Source organism: Primulina tabacum, chromosome 6 (genome assembly GCF_025594145.1).
Source record: "Primulina tabacum isolate GXHZ01 chromosome 6, ASM2559414v2, whole genome shotgun sequence".
NCBI lineage: Eukaryota > Viridiplantae > Streptophyta > Magnoliopsida > Lamiales > Gesneriaceae > Primulina > Primulina tabacum.
The window spans coordinates 5,967,776-5,991,502 of NC_134555.1; the positions used below are offsets into that span (position 1 = coordinate 5,967,776).

The window sequence follows — 23,727 nt, forward strand, 5'->3', positions numbered from 1 at the left end:
TATTCAATTATCCAATTTATTAATAATTAAATTCTTTTAAAACACCTTATACTATAAATAATAAAAATCATATTTTTAATTATTTATTTTATAAGAAAATCTCACGATTTCATTAAAAATTATTTTTCGTTGGCTAATTTATCAAATTCTCATAAACTGTCAATTTTAACCATAATTTTGAAAAATCGCATTCGAACCCAAAATTTTCGAGCCTAGAGGCCAGGCACTGCTCGGGACCATCTCGGCAGCCATGTTTCTACCCTACCCGCTATCCGAAATTTTCCCAACAACTGCGTTTCGCCCAGGGGCAACACGCTACCTTGCGCGAAACATCCATTATTTTTTAAAAAAAGTTTTTAATTAAAAATTCTGGGAATTCACCTCTACCATATGTGCATTGGCTACCCACAGGCAGCCGTTGTACACATGTGCTGCCCGGATTAGTGCATTGCCTGGAATTATTCAGGGCAGCGCACTTAATTTTTTTTTTGTTTTTAAAAATTTTAGGGCCCTGGAATTTATTTGGATTTCTTATATTTGTTCAACATTATTTTAAGCAATAGAAAAATCATAGAATTGAGAAACCTAGGCTCTGATATCACTATTGGAATACCATTTTCTAGCACTTAAAACACAACAAAAATTTTAATTTTTTTGTTTTGACATTCAAAACGTCCTTGAGCGCCATATTATTTAAACCATTCAGTGGGTATTGAGATTTGATTTACCTTAGCGTTTAAGAACGCTGGAAACCAAAGCATCTCGATATTAGCAGAGTGTGTAACGCCCCGAAAATTTAAAGGTCCACACGAACCACATGCATATAAGTTATTAAATTCTTTGTGTATTTTAATTAAATGTTTTAATCGCATCAATTAATTATGTTGTGTAAATTTGCATGTTTAAAATATATTTTTCTACATGGTTGCATTAAAATGTATTTTTAAGGAATATTCAAGTTGCGATCGAGGAACGGAGACCGAGGGCTAAAAAAACGAAAAATGTTTTTATTAAATAATTTTTTAATTGTTTAAAATATGGTTGCTGGTTTTTCATATATTTTGAAAATAAGGAGGTTTAAGGTGATTTTATACGCCGGGACGTAAATTTTATCGGTGTTGGTTTTTCAACAAAAATGCGAGCTTTTTGGTAACCCGACTAATAAATTCACAAATTTATTTAAACAAAAACTTTGATAATATTTTATTAAATCCTAATTAAGACTAATGGGCCTAATTTAGTTGCTTAACAGGCCTAAGCCTAGTTAGTAATTTAATTAGTATTTAATTTGTTAATCACTAAACCCCTACACTAATAACTCACGCCTCCCACTTTTAAAATTCAGAAAATCTCCCCAAAATCCCATCAACACACACGACACACACACCACACGTAGGAAGCAAGGAAAAATCGAGAAAACTTCAAAGGAAACTTCATAGTCTTCGTCTCCTCGTTCCGTTCTTCGTCGTCAACGGTTTTTCGTGCGTATATAACGCAAAGGCACGCCATACATCTCATTTTCTCGTCTATCACATCGTAATATTGTTTTGAATCACGTTTTTATGAAAAGCATGATGTACTTATGTATATTTTCGAAATATTTCACATACATGTGGTAAACTTATGGTTTTATATCCCAAATTCATGTTTAATATATGTTGAAGGGGCTGCCATGATTAGGGAAAGATCAAGTAAGGTTTTTACACGCTTTAGGGTCCTAGAACACCACCGTACAAGCTGTAAGCACAAATGAAGCAAGCTGGTTCAGGAAAGAGGAAAAAAATTCTGTTGCACATGGGGTGTTTCGATTTTGGGATCATGGGCGCTTGGTGGGGTCACGGTTGAACCGAGGCCTAGCCAGGGTTGGATTTGTTCATGGGAAGAGCCCTAGCCATGCTAGGACTCATGCATCATGGGGCTGGGAGGAGTCCTGATACACAAGGACTTCTACCCGAGCCGCGCGAAGGGGAGCGCTTTTGACAGCAGCCGCGCAAAGGGAAGTAAGCTCATCCAGGGGGCTTCGATCTAGGCTTGAAGGAGTCCTTAGGGTCCTAGGTGGGTGCTCACGAGTCTGGTTCATGGGTTGAGTCGTTGGTTAGGGTTCTAGGCACCTAAACGTATAGACCTTGCACTTGTGGAGTCTCGGCCATGCTGGTGCAGGATGGTGAGCTTCGGTTCTTAACTTAGGGGCAGTTTCCGTTGGTTCTTATGGTCCAATAGGGTACATAGAAGGGTTAGGGAGAGGCTGGCTTGGTGTGGTCCGAGCGTGGCTCGAAGGAAAATCATGTTGGCTCGGTGATGGCTAGAACCGTAGGTTAGGGTTTTCCAATTGGGAAAAATAATTGAAAAATGGCTCACGGGGGTCGAGTCATGGTTCATAAGGGCTAAAATAATATAAAAATACTAAATTTTAAATTTAGAAATTTTATATTAAAGTTTGAGATTTTTTTGGGATTAAAACACCGTCAGAACAATTAATTAAAGATAAATAAAAAGTTTAATATTTAAGCTAAATAAAATTAGGGAAAAATTAATTTAGGCTTAAATAATTATTTGGGACATTTTAGAGTCAATTAATTCAAGGAAAAGTCAAAATCGAGGAATTTTATGTCTAGGGGTAAAACGGTCTTTTTACACCTAAAATTAGTAAACGTCATGGAAGTGCTCTAAATGCTATTTTTATGATATTATGATTATTTTTAAATGTTTATGAATTTTACATGATTAAATTATGATTTCTAAATGTCTATGAGATTTTTATGATTTAAAGAAGACATTTAAAAGACATGTTGCATGCTTGGTTTCAAAAACAAAAATGCTATGTTATGCATGATTTTATAAAGTGATGTGAATGTAAAACGTTGACGGAAGTGAAGTAATTTTGACTAATTCGATAATGATGGAGATATCGTGAGGGCGACGGTCCCAGTGGGATCCCGACGATCGTATTTCAATCATTACGAATATGAGGATATAAGGATATGAGGCAAAGGTAAGAATGAAATATCGTGAGGGGAAAAGGCCCCAGATGGAGCTCATTTATGGGAAAAAGCCCCGGAGGGAGCCCCGACGATCGTATTTCTATTCGAAAGAGGATAGGTCAAGGCTCAGTTGACGGGTGAGAGTGTCGTTGATGTCCCCGCCGCCCAGTACTGTGGTTACATGTAGATGGATCCATCGACTTTTGAGGTTTAAGCAAAGTCACAATTAACAATCTAAATTCAACAAAGGAAAAGGAAAAGAAAAATATTTATGATCAAGATAAAAGGTTTTATGTTATATCATGTTAAGGAAAAAGGAATAAGTTAAGGTTTATTTATGCATGTCATGAAAATGTTATTTTTACGTAAAGTATTTTCACTGTTGCATGTGATTTTATACGTATTATTTGTTATAAAGATTATGGTGTGTTGAGTCTTTAGACTCACTAGGTGTGATGGATGCATATGAGTTTGAGGAAGGACTTGATGAGTGATTTTGCTGGACTGTCGGTGCACACAACCCGAGGACCAGCGCTTCTACTTTTCTGCATTTACGATTTATGATTCATGACTTATGTTAAAGGTTTTAAGACTATTTATTTATGCTTTTGAGAGATTTTTGAGAGGTTTAGTATGAGCTATGCTTTTCAAATTTATTGCTTTTTAGGTTTGGTAAAACATGCGACGATTTCATTTTTATGACTATTTCACTTGATTTTTAAAATACTAGTTGGGTAAAATATTTGATAATGTGGGATATGTATATGGCCGAAAATTGAGTGTTTAAAAAAAATTACGGCGAGGCAACAGCGGCGCTATGGCGACAGAGCGGCAATGTCGTTGTAGTGTATTGATGGTGCTCAGCTGTGAGCCTTGGACAAGGTGGTGGTCGAGTATCGTAGGGTAGAAATAGAAGATAAAAGAAAATCTCGACTTGATTTTCTTGTTGTGTTAATTAATTTTTTTTTCAACCATTTGGTATCATGTATTTAATAAAAACAATATTCCAATCCCACCAAGACTAATTAAATATAGACTCTTCTAGAATATTCAATGAGAATCTTATAGTTAGTAGTCACTGCCACTAATTTATCATTTAATTAGTATATTTTTAATTTACTAAATAAATATTTGTGAACTCATATAATTTTGATCGAGGATCAGACAGTGACAATGTGTTGATGATACAAATCTTGTTCATATAAAAAACGAAAATTTCGAAGGTCTAAATTTTCTATTTATTCATTTTTTGAGATGCCAGTTTTGTGAACTCTTTCACTAAAAATCCATCCTCCTTAATTAGCAGTTAAGATAATTTCCATAATCTACTTCCATAATCTACTTATAAACTCCTTTATAAGCAATGTGTTCGTTCTTCATCAAATTACAATCTTCAAATTCAACTCATTGAATTCAACTATCTCAACGAGAACACAAGATCCAAACTTGTGTGACCATCAATAGTTCAGGGATACAACTAGTTGTGAGTTCACAACATCATATGATTCAGAACAAATTATTTTTATTCAGGCTTATCCTAATTAGCATATTTCTTTTCATCAACCCTTTGATCAAAAACATCATAACTCAAGTCTAATTACACCAATTGGATCATGGTAAGAGCATCTAGTAGAATCACCACATGATCTCCTATGTATCACTGATAATGCCTACAATAATCAGTAAGTTATGTTACCGTACATTACAGTCACTTTTAATAATATATCTTAATCGAATCTGCAAGAATTGGTATATCGAGACTTGCTTATGAATTTAATAACAATGTGATGTATATTTGAGTAATAATAGTGACATGATATGTGCAGCTAAGAAAATAACTTTTCATAATCTATATGTCTTACTCTAGCAAGATATTCTTTGTATTAATAGCTCATCAGATCTCATTGGATAGCTTTACCCATATGTAAGCGGTGAATCCCCAACTATAATGCATTAACTCTTACGTATTTCGAAACTAATGGTGTACAATCATAAACACGAACTAATCCACTCGATAAGTAATAACCAATTGGAAAGTCCGAATGAGGATTGTCCAGTCCAGTGCCTCATCAAATGAGCACTCATCTGTACGAATGATCATCTACACGCTCTTATCAATGAAAATGTCATAATTGGATTAAACCGTAAAACATTATTAAAATATTTTTTTAAATATAAAAATCAATAAAAACTTAAGTCAAAGATTGACTAACTGTACACCTACGCTAATATTGGAGACATCAAAATCATTTTTTTACCTTTATAAAAACTAGAAAAAAAACATTTAAAGATCTTTTTGGATATTGTTTTTGAGAAACTTATTTTTTGAAAAAATATTATAATTTATGAAAAATAACCGTATCGCTCATGATATATCATGACTCGAACATCCATTTCAAGTGCATATTCCATTTTTGCGTAGCAGGATTATGAAAATCCATGAGAAGCGACTGGAGCGTATTGTATGCGTCAATTGCCATTTGAGGTTCCACAAGCGGTAGTTCTTGATACTGTATTTGAAGCAATTATTCGAATTCCTTAAGACAAGCAAGTGAAATAAGTTCTTGCTAATGGTTAGAAATTGAAGTAGTTTTGAATGTTGGGGCTGTTCTTATTAAAAATTATAATATATGAAAAACAAAATATAAGTATGCTTATAATTTAGAAAGAAAAAAAATTAATACAATGATCAAATCGTATCATCTATTCATTACCATTTTATTGTATATTTTCTGGTGGAGTAAGAAGCTAGAATTAAATTCCCCATCATGATGGTAGATTAAAAAAAAATCAAATTTTAGAAAGGAAAAAAAAACGGATAATAGTTATTTTTTTTTAGAAAAAGATGAAAAATAATAAAATCTATTTTTAAATTAAAAAATATACAAAAGAACAAGGCCTTTCTTTACTTTGTATGTTACAAAATATCAGGCCTTGGTTTATTTTAAGCCACAAACAAAAACACAACAGTATAACCAAAGAAAAGAGGAGTGTTTTGATAGCTAGCATCCATGGAATCATCTTCCTCCTTCCTTCCCCAAATCTCTCCGCACTCATTTTTCCCACAAAAACCCAGCAAATGGAGGAATACCACTTCACATTCCACACGTATCAAATGCCAAAAGATGTATGTTCCTGGTATGTTCTCGTTAATGCCCACTTAACAAATCTTATTAGTACGATGATTAAACCTATGTTTTTTTTACCTTTTTTTATTATTGTTTTTGTTGAGGATATATTTGATATTATGATGTAATATAATATAATGTAGTATAGTATAGTATATATAGAGTGGGAGATTATGTGATTGCAGGGTTTGGGGAAGCTTCCCCGGAAGCCAAAGCAGCCAAACACCTCCATGACTTCTTCACGTACGTTGCTGTTAGAATTGTCGATGCACAACTTGAGGTGATCTCTTGTATTGATAAACTTTTTCTATTACATAAGCTCATATTATGATATAACTTAAAAGTAAAACCCAACGTAAAATATTAATAGTCGTTTAATTAAAAAAAAACAGAAGCTTATTATATAGTCTGTAGTCTGTAGTTGCGAATTCATGCACTTTAAGTACATATGTTAATATTTATTTCACATTTTATGCTCCTTAATATACAATAAGTTCATATTTGGAAAGTGCAATTTCATTTACTTCTCCTGTCAGGATGTGCTGAAGTAAAGCCATCAATTTATGTAATAAACGTGTATATATTAAAGTGAGTTTGATTAATAGTTGGTTGACAGAGCAGAGCTACAACTTTGAGGGGCATGCAGAATTGCAAGAATTTCTTGAAAAACACCCCTTGAATGATGGGGATAAGTTCTGTGCTGATTTAATGAGAGAATCATCCAGGCACAAAGCCTTAGGTATGAATGAATCTTGATTTATATCCATCAATCCAGATGGTTTTCATTCTTATCCCATTAACAAGTCCTTCTGATCACACATGCAACAGTAAATTATAATATAACCAAGTTGCAAATTTTTATGCTAGACTAGAAAAAGCAAGACTACTCATTCACTTGTTTATTCATAAAACCGACCCGAACATCGTCGATTCAGGTGGTCTTTTTCTGGGCGGGATGAAATTAATCTCCCGTCCCCCCACTGTTTACACTCCTAAATATCTTTAAAATGCTCAAATGTTGAATGATGTCGAGTGTTGCTTTATAATTAGATGTTAAATCTTTCTTTTCTTTTCTGGGACAACCAAACTTGTGAAATTCACCAATGTGTTCCTACACACTACTCTCTGCATGCAGCTCTGCGCATTTTAGAGGTCAGTTTTCTCCAGTGAATCATATAACATTTTACCATTTCACTCCTGAATTATGTAAACACATATGTTCTACCTTAACAATGAAAGGTTCGATCCGCGTATTGCAAGAACGATTTCGAATGGGACAACTTGAAGCGCTTGGCGTCTCAGGTTCACACATTTCTTTCTCCATATCAACTCTTTTGTTCATAGTTTTAACAGAATTGTAACAATTGGTTAAAAATTCTAGCGTTATGGTATTATCGTAAGATTACATCCAATAATCCTTATGGATATATGGATCGTTGGATACACACTTCGGATAATACTCTAATTAAGGATTGTGTGTCAAGAAACTTTTGTTCTTGTAGTTATACTAAGTGTTGATTAATCTTTAAAATGACAGATGGTGGAGGACCGCAATACTAGATTAATGAGGGACTATGTGTCCGAAACTATTCTTCCTACGGAGAACGAGAGCTAGCCACAAACTAGTATTGCCACACCATCCTACCGTTCTATACCAGTGTGAAATTATATGTACGTTTATTTTTTCATTAAACCATCAGAAGTAAATATGCTTTCAAGGCCAATTACCCAATATTAGTCGATGATATATGGACAAGTTTGAGTCTACTGTTGGGTAAAGATTTCATAGAAAGTAAAACTGGGGGGGCTTCTTTGAAAGAGGGGAATGTTGATTTCGACTCTGAGTAGAAGCACCAGATAAAGCAGCTTACTGTTTCAATGCACTTTCGATGTATTCTGCAGTGGAGGAAGCGAGTTGTTGTGTTCATCCTTTTGTGCTCGAATGATCCATTTGATTTTAGATTTTGATGGATTAGTGTTCGATTCGAACTCAAGGAGCAGAAAAGAAAGACCAAACAAAAATGCATGGATTTCACGATACCTTCGATGCCCAATGCCTCTCTGCTTGTTGGCACACAATCCTTTTATCCCGGGCAGACATTCTGCATTTGTTAATGGGGATTAGTTAAATACTGCATCGTACATACAAATATACAATGATAATGCATACAAATAATATATTTTGGATACATAAATGAGTTCAAAATTTGGAGGATTTCAAATCTGTGATGCTGCTAATTGATGTCCCAAAGGTTTTTCACAGTTTGAAATCAGTTAAAACAGAACAAAACCTTCCAAACAGGTTTTAGAAATTTGTTTTTATCGATCCAACACACTCCACTTCAAAGTTTTCAATCTGGACACTCTGGAGTAAACATAACCAATTTGACTCACTCCGCTGTAGCTGAAGCAAATTCAACCAAATCATATTTGTCAAGTGTTTTGAGTACTGAGCTGCTATTTCTTGACGAGTTTGGTGATCAGGTAAGCCAAAAGCAATCATTGAATCAAATCGACTCCGGACTTGAACAGCCAAGTAAAGATTAAAGTGTCTGATATCCAGAGACATAAGAACAGGAAATATCTCAGCACCTCAACAAAACAACTAAAATTTTACAAATACTTGGCTACTGACTTTCGTTCAGTTGAACATCTACTTACACACATGACCGATATCGTGCACTTGGATGATATACTTGAAACAAAGAATTTCGAAGTCATTTATTTGTTCGGATGAATTTCAAATTTACTCGTTTTTTTTTTATTTTTATGCACTGTAATTGTACTTGTGATGACTTCAGATCACTTGCTCTATATTAATTCAGTTCATCCTAACCACAAAAGCGGCCCACCTTTGTACTACTCTTTTCTTTTTTGGGAGAAGTGACACCTATCTTCGTATTTCAAAAGCACAAACTTGGTTTACATCCTAAAAAGCTTATCGTTCAATTACATCACATTATTTATTTATGTATTACATGCATTCGTACAAGGTACATATAACCATACTTTGCAAAATCTGTAAAACGTTTCAAGTTAACACAACAGGAGAGAGCCTTCCTTGATGAGCACAAATATACCGCCTCCATCTCCTCTTGAAATTCGAAGCTCGGAATCAAGATATGTTGTTAACAGCCATGACTCGGCCGTGCTACTTGGGATGGAAAACTTGAGCGGCGGTCGGCTAGAAATCGTCCTGGCAACAGAGGAAGCAGTGTCCTGCACAGAAGTAATCAATCCTCTGAAGGGTGTGAGATCGATTTTCTGTCCCAAAAATTCCACCTTTTCGGGCAATTCAATTGAATCTGTCAGCTGTGGCGTGCCAATAATGCCTTTTTCAAACTTAATCTGCAATAGATCATACAGAAAACTGATGCACACGAACAGATATCTTTCATAAAGGGATTGATCAAATGGGTTCGGCTAAATCGTGCTCTTTTCCACCATGTAGCAATTTATAACATTTTCATAACAAGAAATCTCAATAAGCTTGGAAGAATGAAATAAACCTGCACACGCTTAGGACTTCGAACTTCAAACTTGGCATTGGCGCTGATCGAAGTGGTTGCCAATGGACCGGAAAAGAGAACGGAATTCTGGACCGTGAAATTCTCCGAGTCGATGGTTTGTGATATCTCTTCAACCTTCGCCAAGGGTAGCGGCCCACCCGTTGATAACAAAGGAAACAAGCCTGGGTATGAGGTGTACCTGCAGTCTCTCAGTTAGAGATTGGAGAATTACTCAATACTTGAACCCAAGAAAATAACTCTACCAAAATCTAAACTTGACAGGTAACTGGCAGTGTCAGACCACTCCTTCCACAATTAGCACTGTTTGAATTTCTTGACAAATCAATACAATATTCATCAGCTAGCATAAGCCAAGAAACGTCATCGTGGAGATGATTTTGTGCAAAGAACCAATAGGATGGAAAGGGATCGTCAACAAGCAAAATTCCAACCTCAAAAGGCGAAAACATAATTAAAATCGGTGCCTATTTCACGTTAAAGGACACACAAGAACATACATTCGCTCTGTCTAACAAGTATACAGAGCCAAGAGGTAACTTTATAGGAAATTTTATTTCACAAACAAATTATTCCAAAAGAAACGAAAGCTTACGCAAGGATCCATTTTCCGTTGAGCTTATTCAAGGCTTCAGTGGGTGCGGGGGTCGGGTTTTTGGCCTCGAGCTGCGTGATAAGCTCGACAATCTCAGCTCTTGTTTCACTACTCGCGCTCAGTCCCCTGTTAGTTCCGTAGAAAGAGTCCACCAATTGCTTCTTCAACACCTCGATCTCGGCCGGTTCCTTGGAAGAAGCCTCCTCCAACACCGCCACTCCTGGAGCCAACGGCTCCCTTTCGGGGCCCCACTCGTCATCGCTCACCACCGCCCGCACGCTCAAATCCTGCTTCACCCCGGTCGACTTATTCACGGAAACCAACGGCAAATTCAGGCTATTAGCAAGAAAGGGAGCATTCACGGGGATAAAGTGCGGGTTCTGGTGGGATTTTTGCAGGGTTTTGTAGGGTAAATGGTTGGTTGAAGGAATCGACGACATATTTCTTGATGAGATCGAATAGGTGGAGACCAACCAGTGCGAAATCTAGAATGGAAATCTCCGTAGACTACTTGCCAACTATTTATACATTGTTAATTGGTGGACATGATTCGGTACATCGAAAAGACATATTTCTCCTTGTGCTCTTATTTGATATTTTCTTGGGCATGGGTATTTTGGGGTTATAGATTTATGTTAGGTGTCACACTGTGAACGTTTCATATGTGTGTATATCTCTATATTGCTCCACTTTTTTTTTTTTTTGTCATTTTTCGTGGCTTGTACAACGGAAATTCACATAATATATATTTCAAAAATTCTAGTATGTTCTCCATATTTATTAATTATTATTATTATTATTATTTGACAAAAACTTGTGTGAGACGATATAACGGAATTGTATTTTGTTAGACGGATCTCTTATTTGAGTCATCCATGAAAAAATATTAATTTTTATGCTAAGAGTATTACTTTATTGTGAATATCGATAGGGTTGATCTGTCTAACAAATAAAGATTTGTGAGACCCTCTCACAAGAGACCTACTCTTATTATTTTTTGCTCTTTCCATTTAGTAGCGAGTTAAAAAAAAATGCAAATAAGCGTCCCATTATCTAATTGTTGATTTGAAATATGTTAACTACTTTTAGAGTAGGTCTCTTGTGAAACGGTCTCACGAATCTTTATCTGTGAGACGGGTCAACCCTACCGATATTCACAATAAAAAGTAAAACTCTTAGGATAAAAAGTAATATTTTTCATAGATGATCCAAATAAGAGATCCGTCTCACGAAATACGACCCGTGAGACCGTCTCACACAAGTTTTGCCCTACTTTTAAGATAAGAAAGTAAAATAAGTATTTTCTTATTTTTTTTTTACAAAAACTAATTAAATTAAGGTAAAATTGGTTTTAAATCTTCAAACCCAAACTCAACTTTACCCTAACTCCCTACACCTCAAAAACTTTGTCCAAACTCTCTAAAAAGTTTAAAGTTGACAAAAATACCCTTACAAATTAAGTGATTGATTTTTTGGGCCGAAGATGGTATCAGAGCTGGGGTAAAATTATTTCAAACATACAAGTTTATTATTATGAAGTAATTAAATGTTTGAGTAGGAGAATTTTCTCAATTAACATGAATCCAAACCTAGGTTCGAGATTAAGTATTTACAGGAGTTATTCCAGAACTCTGGAATATTTGAAACAGGAAGATCTAACTAATGTTAGATATCAAGAAGGAACTTATCAGATTCTTAAGGTAAACTTATGATTCAAAATAACATGTTCTTAGAAATAGTACCGGATTCCTCTAAACTCTTGGAGATCTTAGAGAAATTCAAAAGACGGTACAAGATTATGACAATATGCTATATTATGTACCACAAAATGTGGAGAAAATCTTTGAAAACCAGGAAGAAATTCTTGGAATATTAAAGGATATTCGAACAAGAATTCAAATCCTAGAACAACATCCAAGTTCTAGCAAGAGAACTTCAGAAGGAAGGTTACCACCATCTTTTGGAACTGAACCCTTGTTACATCAATAAAGGAAGGCCAAAGTAGTGTCAAAACCTTTAACTGAAGAAGAAAAAATGCTCAATCTAACTAAATATGTCTCAGAAAAGAAATTAATCTGATGAAAACTTTTGAAAAGATTGGTCTAGAGGATATACAAGAGCTTGCAGAATCTTTTTCAAATCTCAAAGTCGTAGATCTAAAGATAAACACAACGGGAGGTGAACCACCTTCTATAACCTGGTCATCTTCTCAGGAACCACCAAGGTAAAGTGTGAGATATCAGAATATAAATATGAGAGAATCTCAAACCGATTTCCATACTGGTAGAGAATCACACCTAGCGGGAATAAGGACAAGGAGTAATCAAATTTCCTTGCACCAAACACCCTATGGGAAAACTGTTTTAGAACCTATACATCCTTATGGGGTTATGCTTAACCTTGATGTATCAGATTTCAAAAACAGAGAAGATCTCATAGATGACTGGACATCTGCTATGAGAATCGCTGCAGGAACATTTGATCTCAACAGAGAAGGATTCATTAAACTTTTATAAATGTGTCTAATGAGAGCAGTTAAAATTGCTTGGAAAATGACTTCATTGGAAACCAAAGAGTTGGTCTTAGCTGGAGAATCTCTTAGTGAGATAGCTGAAAAAATGGCTACCCTATTTAAAGCACGATTTATAGGGGTGTACTATTTTAACAGTCAAGATATAGAGAAGAGGAAGAAATATATACTCAAGCTCTGTATAGCCTTGAATTACATAACATATGTTTAGTGGATGAACATATTATGTTATTCACTAAATATAGATGGAATTCAGGAGTTGAAGAAAACATAGCGATGTAGCTTTTCTTCGCTAAAATGCCGAGTCCCTGGATAGATATGCTTATAAGGGAATATGTCCCTGACAATCCAGATACACTGGCAAGAAGAGCCTCTTTTCTCAAAGGAAAATTGGCAGAATGGTATCATATGGCAGCCTTACAAAAGAATTACAAACGCCTAAGGGGTATCAACAAAAGAACTCATTTGTGTTGTAAGAAAAATGATCTTCAAACAATTATTGGAAGTAAACCACAAAAGCATGATAGGAAAAGTTTTAGCACTCATTCTTATGCTAAAAGTGGAAGAAGTTCTTGGAAACCAAGAACAGTATGGTCTAGACAAAAGGCCAGATCTTATAATTCTGGGCAAAGAAGTGAACCATCAAGAAGTAGGATATCATCACAAGCATCGAGTACATCTCGAAGCAGAGGAAGAACATCTACAAAGAAAATTTTTAAGAGAGCTCATACTCGAGCTAATGAATGTTTTAAAGATTGTAATTGTTGGACATGTGGAACAAGAGGTCATATCTCAACCAATTGTCCATAAAATGAGAAACAAGGTATTAAACGCTTCGATCCAACTCCGAATATTGATGAAGCATTTTATTACCAAGATCTTATTCAAGTATACCGATTTGAGTATATCGCCTCAGAGGAAAGTATATATCAGGAAGAAGAAGTCTTGAGTCAGGAAAAATTTGATGGAACATGAATCGAAATCTAACTGAAGACGAGGTGTTTCGACAAGAAACACATGAAGATTTGTCTGGTTTCTTTAGCCAGACAACAATATCTCATAACATGGTCCAAAGGATCATGAGAGAAAATCCTAGTCTTCAGAGATATCAAGGATTCTCTGCAGGACATGTAGAAAAGTTCTTAGGAAGTCTTGGCCTAAGAAAAAGAAAGTATCAGCTGATCTATAAAGTTTCCAGGAGGGAAATGTCAATTCCCATGGAACTTACAGGAAATAGAATGGAGATGCAACTAATTCCTTCCGAAGAAATGAAGGAGGAATTACAAAAACTCAAGATAGAAGTAGCAATGACTATATCCTAGATTCATATTGGAGCAATCCAGATTATGATAAAAGCTACTTTCAAAGAAGATATAGATTCACCCATTGATATTGCCATATGCGATAAAAGAATGGGGAACCTTCAAGATTCAGTACTGGGAACTATCTCAGGAAATATCTGCGCAGGAAAGATTGTAGGAGTAATTTATCAGAGAATTGCCTATAACTTAGCAGATCGAGATTTCAGTCGAGCCTTGACATTACATCAGAATTTCAAGGAAAAAAGACTGATGAAAGAAGATAATAGACCATATTCTATTACCTATCAAATTTCATATGCACTATCGAATATACATCATTCAGAATTATTTATTAGAAATGAGTTCATTGAAATACCCGAGATATTTGAAAAAGTTGCCCAGGCAATTTATCCAGAAGGAGTTGAGTTTCCTTTAATACAGGAAACAGATATCCAAATACAAGACAAACCGATTCTACAAAAGAATCAAAGTCTTATATTGGAATCAAGAAGACTATCTTTTCAGGGAGATAGAATTACAAGTTACATGTGGGAAAAAGCGTCTGTCCAAGAAACCCAACAGGAGCCAACAAGCTTTTCTACCATAGGAAGGCTTAGATGCCCAGAAGGGTGGAAGGATGTAGAAATAATATTTGATATTAGGAAACAAAGGAATCAATTTTCTTGTAATACCATATACTATTTGGAACAACCTATGATAGGAACTTACGAAAGAATGATCAATATCGGAGAATTGGAAGTTCATATCAAAGGAATTCCAGGGAAAGAACCAGATCGACTGATTCTTGGACTATAGTTTCTCGAGGAACACAAACCTTGAAAACGTCTAGAGTATGGAATGGAGTTTATGGCAAATGATAAGATGTGGAAAATCCAATGACCACGCGCCCATTCTCGATATACATTTCAGTATGAATTTTATATGAACAATATAAGGCAGAATATTGTGCTGCTTATATTGACTCAGGTGCTGGAATCTGTACAGCCAAAAGAGGAGTTTTTCCAATTAATTTGGAAGAAGAATTACCAAAAATTGTTGGAAGAGATTTTTCCAGAAGAATCTTAATCTTATGTAAGGAGATTAAGATGACAAAAATCGTAATTGGCGGTGCAAGACAAACACCTTAGTATAAGGTAAAAACACCACCAATTTATTTCCATGATACATGAGCTGACATTTTGCTAGGAAACAATTTCCTACAAATGTTCAAGTCATGTATAGGCATTTTATAGTCCAGAGATTAAAATAGGCATTTTATCGAAAATTTCCAATTCAGTTTCGCAGCAAACGTGGCGATGAACGAAAAATTATGAACCCAAAAATGAAGGATTCTAGACGGTTTGGAGAAACAATGCTCCAACTAAGAGCAGATAAAGAGCTCCAACCTGAAGAAATAGAATACCTGAAGAAATAGAATGCCTTAAGATGTCAAAAAGGATTAAAGAAAATTACAATGAAGCTCCATTGGCATGGTGGGACAAAAATCAACTCAAAGCTTGCCTCAAAATTAAGGAAGACAAAGAGTATGAATTTGTCTGTTGCAAGTCTATCCCAATGAATATAATTGATCAAAGGGATATGCAGATTATAATCAAGGAACATTTGGAACTTGATTTGATTAAAGCAGGAATTTCAACATAGAGCAGTCCCAGGATTCTTGGTAAGAAATCACGGTGAAATAAAAAAGAACAAACACAGATTATTTATTAATTATCAAGAAATTAATAAGATTCTGGAGTTTGATGGGTATTTTATACCTAGTAAAGAACATCTAATCAGTTGCATACGCAACGCAAAGATATTATCTAAATTCGATTGTAAGTCTGGATTTTACCAGATTAGAATGCACGAAGAAAGCAAGAAATTCACAGCTTTCTCCACACCACAAGGACACTATATTTGGGAAGTATTACCAATGAGATTGGATAATCCACCTCAGATATTTCAAAGAAAAATGGATAATCTATTTAAAGATTATTTCAAATTTATGTTTGTTTATATTGATGATGTGTTAATCGCATCTAAAAATATAGAAGAACATATTAAACATTTAGAGATTTTCTCTGATGTTTGTAAAAAAGGACTGATTCTATCAGAAAAGAAAGCAGTCATTGTCACAAGAAGGATCGAATTTCTAGGAATAGAAATCGATGAGTCTGGAATAATTTTGCAGGATCATATAGTAGAAAAGATGCAAAATTTTTCAAACGAACTAAAAGAAAAAAAACAATTTCAAAGTTTTCTAGGAGTTGTTTATTTTGCTGGGATGTTTATTAAAAACCTAGCAAAATACAGGAAAGTGTTCAGTTCATTAATGAAAAAAAAAAGTGAAATTTATATGGACAAAAGAACAGTACAGAGGGACTTAGTCAACGAAAGAAGATTTGTAAATATCTTCCAAAAATGACTATTCCTCAAGATGAGGATGATCTGGTATTATATACAAATGCCAATGATAATTGGTGGGTGGCAGTTTTAACTAAGCTCACACCTGAAGGAGAACAGCCATGCAGATATTGCAGTGGAATTTTCTCGGATGCAGAAGCGATAAGATGACATATCAACGAAAAAGAATTTTATGCAGTAAAAATGACTTTTGAAAAATGGCCATTGTTTTTACTTGTAAAGAAATTTACTTTGAAAGTTGATAATACACAGGTAAAAGTTTTTCTGAAAAATAGGATTGAATCCAAACCAGAAAAAGCTAGACTTTTAAGATGGCAAGCTTTATGTCAAAATTATATTTTTGATATCATTATTATTAAATCTCACGAAAATATTCTTGCAGATTTTTTAACAAGAGATGGACAACATTGGCATCGATGCTATTATCAAGATGCAGAGGCATTTGAGGGAACAACTTGAAATGCTTCAAAACGAGTTTAACAAGTTAGCACTGAACGCAAAAATTGCGGGAATGCTTCAACAAGCTGATAAGAGAATTGTCTATGATCGTATCACATGATGTTTACAGGCATATACTCAGTTATGATCTTTAATGCAAAGACCTATCCTCCAAGACATTGAGAAGCCATTGGTTTCCCGAATGGAGAGTTTTTGAGTACAGGACTCTATACCTGGAGCAGGGGATTCAAGTACCCCTAGCACAAGTGTTAAGCCGGGATCATCTCCTGATGAGCCGGCCAAAACAAAAATTGAAACTCCAGATTCCGATCTCGAGTCTTCAAGTCAACCCTTCACCTCGGGGATTGAAGAGGGAGAGATCAACCTTATACCTAATACTGACAAGGGCAAATCTAAGGTTAGTACTAATGAAGCTACAATTTTTCCATTTCAGTTTTACCAACAGATTTGGGTGAAATTAATTACAAGAATTGGCATCAACCCATCTATTGTTCGAGTTGAAGTAGCTGGAAAATATCCTAAGGTATGGATGAAACCTAATTCATATCCCAAGGAGGTCAAAGCATGGTATGAATTTGGGGCTCTTGCCTCAGTTTATACTACTTCACCCAGTTTACCGGAGATTTCAGCATTACCAAAGTGGATTCAGGAAGCTGTGCATGAAACTTGGACAAACAATGATTATTTGTCTAGAGGAGATATTCTGGAGTTGTATTTTTTCAGTGCAGCACCAGAACCAGCAAGGAAAGGATCACACGAAGCCTTTCATTTCATCAAGCTAAGGAGACCAGTTATGAATGCCCAGAAATTCATCAAAGATCCTCCTACAAATGAAACACCCCTGGTTTCCTCATTTAATGAAGATGACATCTCTACCAATAGAGCATGGAGATTTTGGGTCTGTATAACAGAGATGGATAAAGTCAAGTATCCATTTAAATTTTATCACAGTTCTGTAAATGGATCTTTCATGTTAAATACAATGACAGGAAAAACAACAAGTTTTGCAGAAGATATATTTGAAAAGAAAAGAAATCTTCTGTAGAACAACAAGTTGCCGGCAAAAAAAGAGACTCGCCGGAAATTCTGCAATATGGCATATGTGGGAAGATGCTCGAAAACATCTGCCTAGAATGTCAAAATCAGAAAGAACCAGAGTTTGGTAAAGGATTCAAGCCGAGATCTGATCGGAAACACTTTACCGATACCAGTACAAGTGAGGAAGGAACACAAGCACGTTTTCCTCGGGGACACAGAAAGCCAAAGATCCCCCGACAAAGATAAAATGGACATGTGACTATCCCACTAACAAAAGAAAAGACCACCATGTGAGTGGAATACAAGGACCACCAATAATCGGTGGTAAGGACAAAGAACATTGGATTCCCTATCTTTAAAGATAAAAGAAATCCAATATACAAACAAGAGACTTTAACCCCAAAAATCATCTATAAAAAGAAGTAAAAACGGGGTAAAAGAAACACACAAGAGTTAAATCAAAATTTGGAAACAAAGAAAAATGTATGCTACATATCTTAAGGTTTCCAAAAGACGGATTAAAGAAATAAGAAAGCAGCTGAAATATTTTAAAGATCTTTACAAACTATTAAAAGAAGAAGAGAACGAGATCTCAGCTGATATAATACAAACACATATCAACTGGTTATGCCAGGAGATAAATTCAGAAGAACAAGCCATTGCTAGATTAATGATCTAGAAAGGGACAAATCTAGAAAAGGAGAATGGACCACTCAACCACTACATAAAGTGGTTCACATGCAGGTTGTAAAGGCTCATCAAGAGTTGAAGTCCGAATTTCAAATCCGGAGAGCCTTCTATAAATAAGCAAGAAGCAGGAAGTTGAGATCATCGAACATTTCCTCAATTTTTTTCAGAAATAAATTGTAATATTTCTCTTTCTAGTTTATGTGTTTTGAAAGTTCGGCTACTATAAGTAGCTAAACAAGTTTCTCCTCCTCTACAGGAGGTTGCTATGTAATAATAAGAAGTTATGTTTGAATAAAAAATCAAGGCATTTGCCCCTCTCATGTATTAGTTTCAATATTGAACATTTTACTATACACCCTGAGTTAGGAAATGAAACAGGGTTGTGCTAAGTGCTGTTGAAAGAATCTGCGTCAGGAACCATCTGTTGTGACTGCGTGGTTAGGCTGTGAGGAGCAGTCTGTAAAACTCGATGGATATAACCCGATGGCATTCTGGTCAAAAAGGTAGATTGTTCAATTTATTATACGGAAGCGTGATGAGCCTTTTATAAAAAAAAAAAATCGATCATTTGAACATGGTATATAAGCTGGAAACCTTGCGTAGCTGTATGTCTTGAGGCTATTATCTTTTAAGAACATGCTCGATAGGTATAACAATGCTACGTACCAAAATTATAAATTTTAGGGATGTTTTTGAAAATTTTAGAAAAATGAGGAGTTTAAACAAAGAAATAAGGGGATGGGGAGTGAGAAGAAATTTGAGTTTGAAAAAGGGGAGTGATTACAAATTTCCCCTTAAATTAATTTATCAAAGAGTAGTTTTATTAGTTACAGGTTGCATCCGGCCAATATTTTATTTAGAAAGCATGCAAAATCTACTTCTTAACATGCTCCGCCGGTTATGCAAATCACGAGATATGTAAGCCCTTAAGGGAGCTGCGATAGTAAGATACGATGGACAACTATTAACAAATAATGTGTTCAATTTTTTCATGTCTATTCTTTCTAAGTTTGAATTTGTCACGTAAATTTTGTTCAGTGTGGTTTATTCGATCATCATGATTTTCAGTCTACATCGTTGGTCCTTTGAATTTATACAAAACACACCAAAAAATAACGAGTGCGGATTCTCAAGACTACAAAAAACACGAGATATGCACCTCAGAGCTTAGAGTGACACTTTGTTTTTAAATTATCAGGGCATCTCTTAACCCAAATATTCATTTTTCATTATCTATTTTCCAAAATAGATATTTATATTTCATATTTCAAAAATCTCATGCAACTCATATTCTCTAAATATTATAAAATTCTCGATTTTTTTATTATTTCATTCACAACCGTGAAATATATGAAAAAATTAAAAATTTATGTAACATATTATTAAACCGAACTGAATTAAACATGTATTTGACTCAAATTTTTTAAAATTAATGCATTTTTTTGTCATCAAAGTAGAAGCCGCACAACATTAAAGATATAGTTATAAGAAATAGTTGAGACAATCATAAACGACACATATGATTTAAGAACAACAAACAAATTGACCACTAAAAATACTAATATTTCACATTAGTGTACTCCTCTCATATATCGTCAATAAGATCATCCTGAAGTGCATAGTGAGCCGACCTATCTTTGATTTGAACGATGACTTGCAAGAAACTCTTGAAATCGAACATGTTTACCAAGTGTCATTCAACCTCTGGGTGGGTGCTTTGCGATAATCTATGACCGGAACAACCTCCTCATCTCACTCATATTCAGTAATCATATTATGCATTATAATGCATATTTTCATGATATCATGTAGCAAACGTTTGCTCCAGACTCGTGCATGACCAGTGATTATCGCACAATTTGATTGCAATAGACCAAATACTAGCTCAACATCCTTTCTACAACTTTCTTGTTGTGATGCAAAATATTTTATTTGGACCTAGTGTACTGTGAATTATTTGCAATAGAGCGGCCCACTTTTGATATAATATATCATTGGCTAGATAGTATCCCATAGTGTATTCTTTTCTTCGTATGACATAGTTAGCGTGAGGAGCTGTCTTGTTTCCCACTTTAGCAAAGATATGGGATTTTGACAACACATTAATGTCGTTGTTTGGAATTGACAAACCAAAGTATGCATATCTTATCCACATGTCGTAATCACCTACAACCTTTAAAATGATTGTTGGGCTTATGCTATGATATATATATTGTATCACCCAAGCTGTTGGACATTTTTTCCATCTCCGATGCTTGCAATCGAGGCTTCCCGATGCAAATCCAACTGATCTGGATTCCTACTGTCTAATCATATATCTTATCGAAGCCAGTAGATAAGATATGTGAAATATGTCACATAATGAAAGCTATATTTCTTTACATATAAACCTTTAGATCAAGTTTCATGTCCCTAAAGGCAACAATTCAATGTTGGAGATCGCATTTCTCGCATTCAATGTGCAGAGTAAATTTAAAAAATTTGTATTTATCACACAAAATACTTGGATTCTTGTATGGATCATCCAATGCATATAAATAAACATCCATAGGCTTTTTAAGAATTCATACCTCTAACAATCAATGTTCGGGAATGGCTTCAATTATTCAGGATTTTAGGCTAATATAACTTTTCTTTTAACTCTCTACGAACAGATTAACCCTATGAACAAATCTCCTTTCTTGACCTCCTTGTGAACTCCTAAATCAGGTCCATGATTGGAATTCAAATTTCCTCACTAGATTGCAACAGAAAACAAATGACATTTTACATTGAGGCGAAAAACAAGAGGCACGCGAAATCCCTAAAATTTACAAATAAATTCGGCCAACATTAGGGTTTGAGAGGGAAGAAAATTTTAAAAGTAAAATTCTAAATGTTATGTCCAATAATAGAATCACATAACCTATTTATAATTAGTCACCAACCTCATGTTGGTCTCCTGTTAATTAAGTTGGACTAGGAATTTACACTCCAAGTCCATCTAAACTCTTCACATGTTTTATAAAAAAACATCCAGTTCATTTTATACTCTTAATAGACGATCCAATATCACTGATGCAAAGATTATTTTAGTTTGTTATTTTGATATGTGGTTTGATTTAAGGAGAGTGCCAATTTTGGAACATTTCCATACAAATTTGGCAGTTGTAGGTTTTTAGCAATATCTCTATGAAACTTCCAAAAATAGAATATTCTTATGAACTCTTTTATAAGTTGAACGCTTGATCATATTAAACTCCTATAGCTATATTCAAATTCTTGACTTTGATTATGGCAACGGTAATAAGGAAACCAATACTTGTGTGATCATCAATAATTTAGGGATACAACTAGCTCTGGGTTCACAATTATTTGTGATTTAGGACAATATTTGTCTCTTATTCAGGCTGAATATAATTAGTCACATTCTATGCATCAACTCCTTAATTATAAGAATGTCGGAACTCATTTCTAATTAGATCCATCGAATCTTGATAAGAGAGTCTAGTAGCATCGCCCTGTGAATCCCTATATATGATTGATATAAACTGTAAGAACCAATCGATTATGGTTAACGTATATTAATGTCCTTTCATTACATATATCTCGATCAAATCTACAGCCACTGATATATCAAGGGTTGATCGAGATTAGAGAGCCATGTGAAGCATCAAAGGGAATACACGGTGGCATTTCATGTGCAACTATAGAACCTCTTCTCTTTGAAGAACACATCTTACTCTAGCTAGAGACTCAATGGATTATTATCTTTTTATATCACAAAATATATCCACGCCCATAGGCAAGCGATGAATCCTCGACTACAATGCACTAGCTCCTATATGTTTCGTAACTATACCCAATCTCGTCACTTGATGACTATTACAGAGTCAATAAATGAGTCAAAGCATAGCCCTGGAATATAAAGACTTAATGTTGTCTCGGGTCGTAAGGACTAATATGTACAACCATAACCACATACTTATTCACTTTATAAATGATACACTTGGAAAGTTTGAGTAAGAGATATTTTTATGAACTCATCCTACGAGCACTCATATGTATGTTTGAATCTCTCTATGTCCATACCAATGAAATATGACAAACAACTATTTATCATTTCTAAAGTGAGTGAATAAACTAAAAACTCATTTGGAATATAAAGTAATTAAATATGTGTTTCATAACAACCATTAAATGTATGTTATCATATTTTATATATTATAGCATATTCAAAATATTTATTTATGCAACTTTCATGAGTTAATAATTACATGTTTTGCCAAAAAATGTAAATTATATTAAAATAAAGATAATTTGTACATAGATAAAAAAATTCTATAGTCAACAGTTAGCTTACTAGGTATCTACTCTAACATTCAATTGATCTGAATTCCTATTGTCTAATCATATATCATCTAATCTAAACGGTTGGGCCATATTTATTATCCAAAATGTTTGTATATGAATTGATAAATCATTTAGGATCATTAACACTATCCACTATCCCACCACCATTCCTATTATAGTTCATTCTCACTGCATACTATTCAGACTATTCTCACTATCCCACCACCTTTCCCATTATATTATATTTAAAAGAAAAAGACCTACTTTTCCTCTTTTATTCATTGTCTAACTAACAAAAAATTCAGATATGGTTATAGTTGGATCAAGGGAAATACTTATTTGAGCAATTTTGTTCAACTTGGAGGTTGGATCATATTTGTTCTTTGTTAAAGGATCAAGAAAAGTTTAGACCATCCAATGATACCTTACCTATTTTCCAACCAAACCGCAAAATATCGAACTCTTCCCCGTGTGACTATTTCCCCACCATAGCATTCTCATCGCTCGAATATCTAGAACTATATGTCTTTGCTTTAAACTTTGATGAAGACGGTCTATCATGGAGTTCTCAGCTGCCAATCGGCATAAAAAAGGTGAAAGTCAAAAGAAAATATAATGAAGAACATTCTAAAGAGAACATGATGGTTGTGAAGAAGAATGTCGAGATCCATCGAAAATAGTCGACTGATGCAGAGAAAGAAATGAATGCTCTTTTGGCT

General features: G+C 34.7%; 2 protein-coding genes across 2 annotated transcripts; one reads left to right on the plus strand and one right to left on the minus strand.

The window, feature by feature from the left end:
- Nucleotides 1-5,920: 5,920 nt before the first annotated feature.
- On the plus strand, nucleotides 5,921-8,239 carry LOC142548990 (chaperonin-like RBCX protein 1, chloroplastic). The gene is made up of 6 exons (XM_075657690.1): nucleotides 5,921-6,119; nucleotides 6,295-6,389; nucleotides 6,731-6,848; nucleotides 7,245-7,261; nucleotides 7,349-7,411; nucleotides 7,647-8,239. Exons 1-6 carry the CDS (start codon nucleotides 5,993-5,995, stop codon nucleotides 7,722-7,724), a joined length of 498 nt encoding a protein of 165 aa, XP_075513805.1. The 5' UTR covers nucleotides 5,921-5,992; the 3' UTR covers nucleotides 7,725-8,239.
- A 769-nt stretch (nucleotides 8,240-9,008) lies between these two features.
- Nucleotides 9,009-10,732, minus strand: LOC142548989 (light-induced protein, chloroplastic-like). Its single transcript, XM_075657689.1, has 3 exons — nucleotides 10,232-10,732; nucleotides 9,619-9,817; nucleotides 9,009-9,457 (listed from the first exon to the last, which is right to left on the minus strand). Exons 1-3 carry the CDS (start codon nucleotides 10,669-10,671, stop codon nucleotides 9,146-9,148), a joined length of 951 nt encoding a protein of 316 aa, XP_075513804.1. The 5' UTR covers nucleotides 10,672-10,732; the 3' UTR covers nucleotides 9,009-9,145.
- Nucleotides 10,733-23,727: the final 12,995 nt, after the last annotated feature.

Excerpts from the sequence above, each read along its gene's own strand:
- LOC142548990 (XM_075657690.1), top strand. The coding sequence starts at position 5,993 with ATGGAATCATCTTCCTCCTTCCTTCCCCAAATCTCTCCGCACTCATTT. Across the intron at positions 6,390-6,730 it reads TTGTCGATGCACAACTTGAG|AGCTACAACTTTGAGGGGCA; the intron begins GTGATCTCTTGT and ends TTGACAGAGCAG. Across the intron at positions 7,412-7,646 it reads TGAAGCGCTTGGCGTCTCAG|ATGGTGGAGGACCGCAATAC; the intron begins GTTCACACATTT and ends TTAAAATGACAG.
- LOC142548989 (XM_075657689.1), bottom strand. The coding sequence starts at position 10,671 with ATGTCGTCGATTCCTTCAACCAACCATTTACCCTACAAAACCCTGCAA. Across the intron at positions 9,818-10,231 it reads AACGGAAAATGGATCCTTGC|GTACACCTCATACCCAGGCT; the intron begins GTAAGCTTTCGT and ends GAGAGACTGCAG. Across the intron at positions 9,458-9,618 it reads GAAGTCCTAAGCGTGTGCAG|ATTAAGTTTGAAAAAGGCAT; the intron begins GTTTATTTCATT and ends GATCTATTGCAG.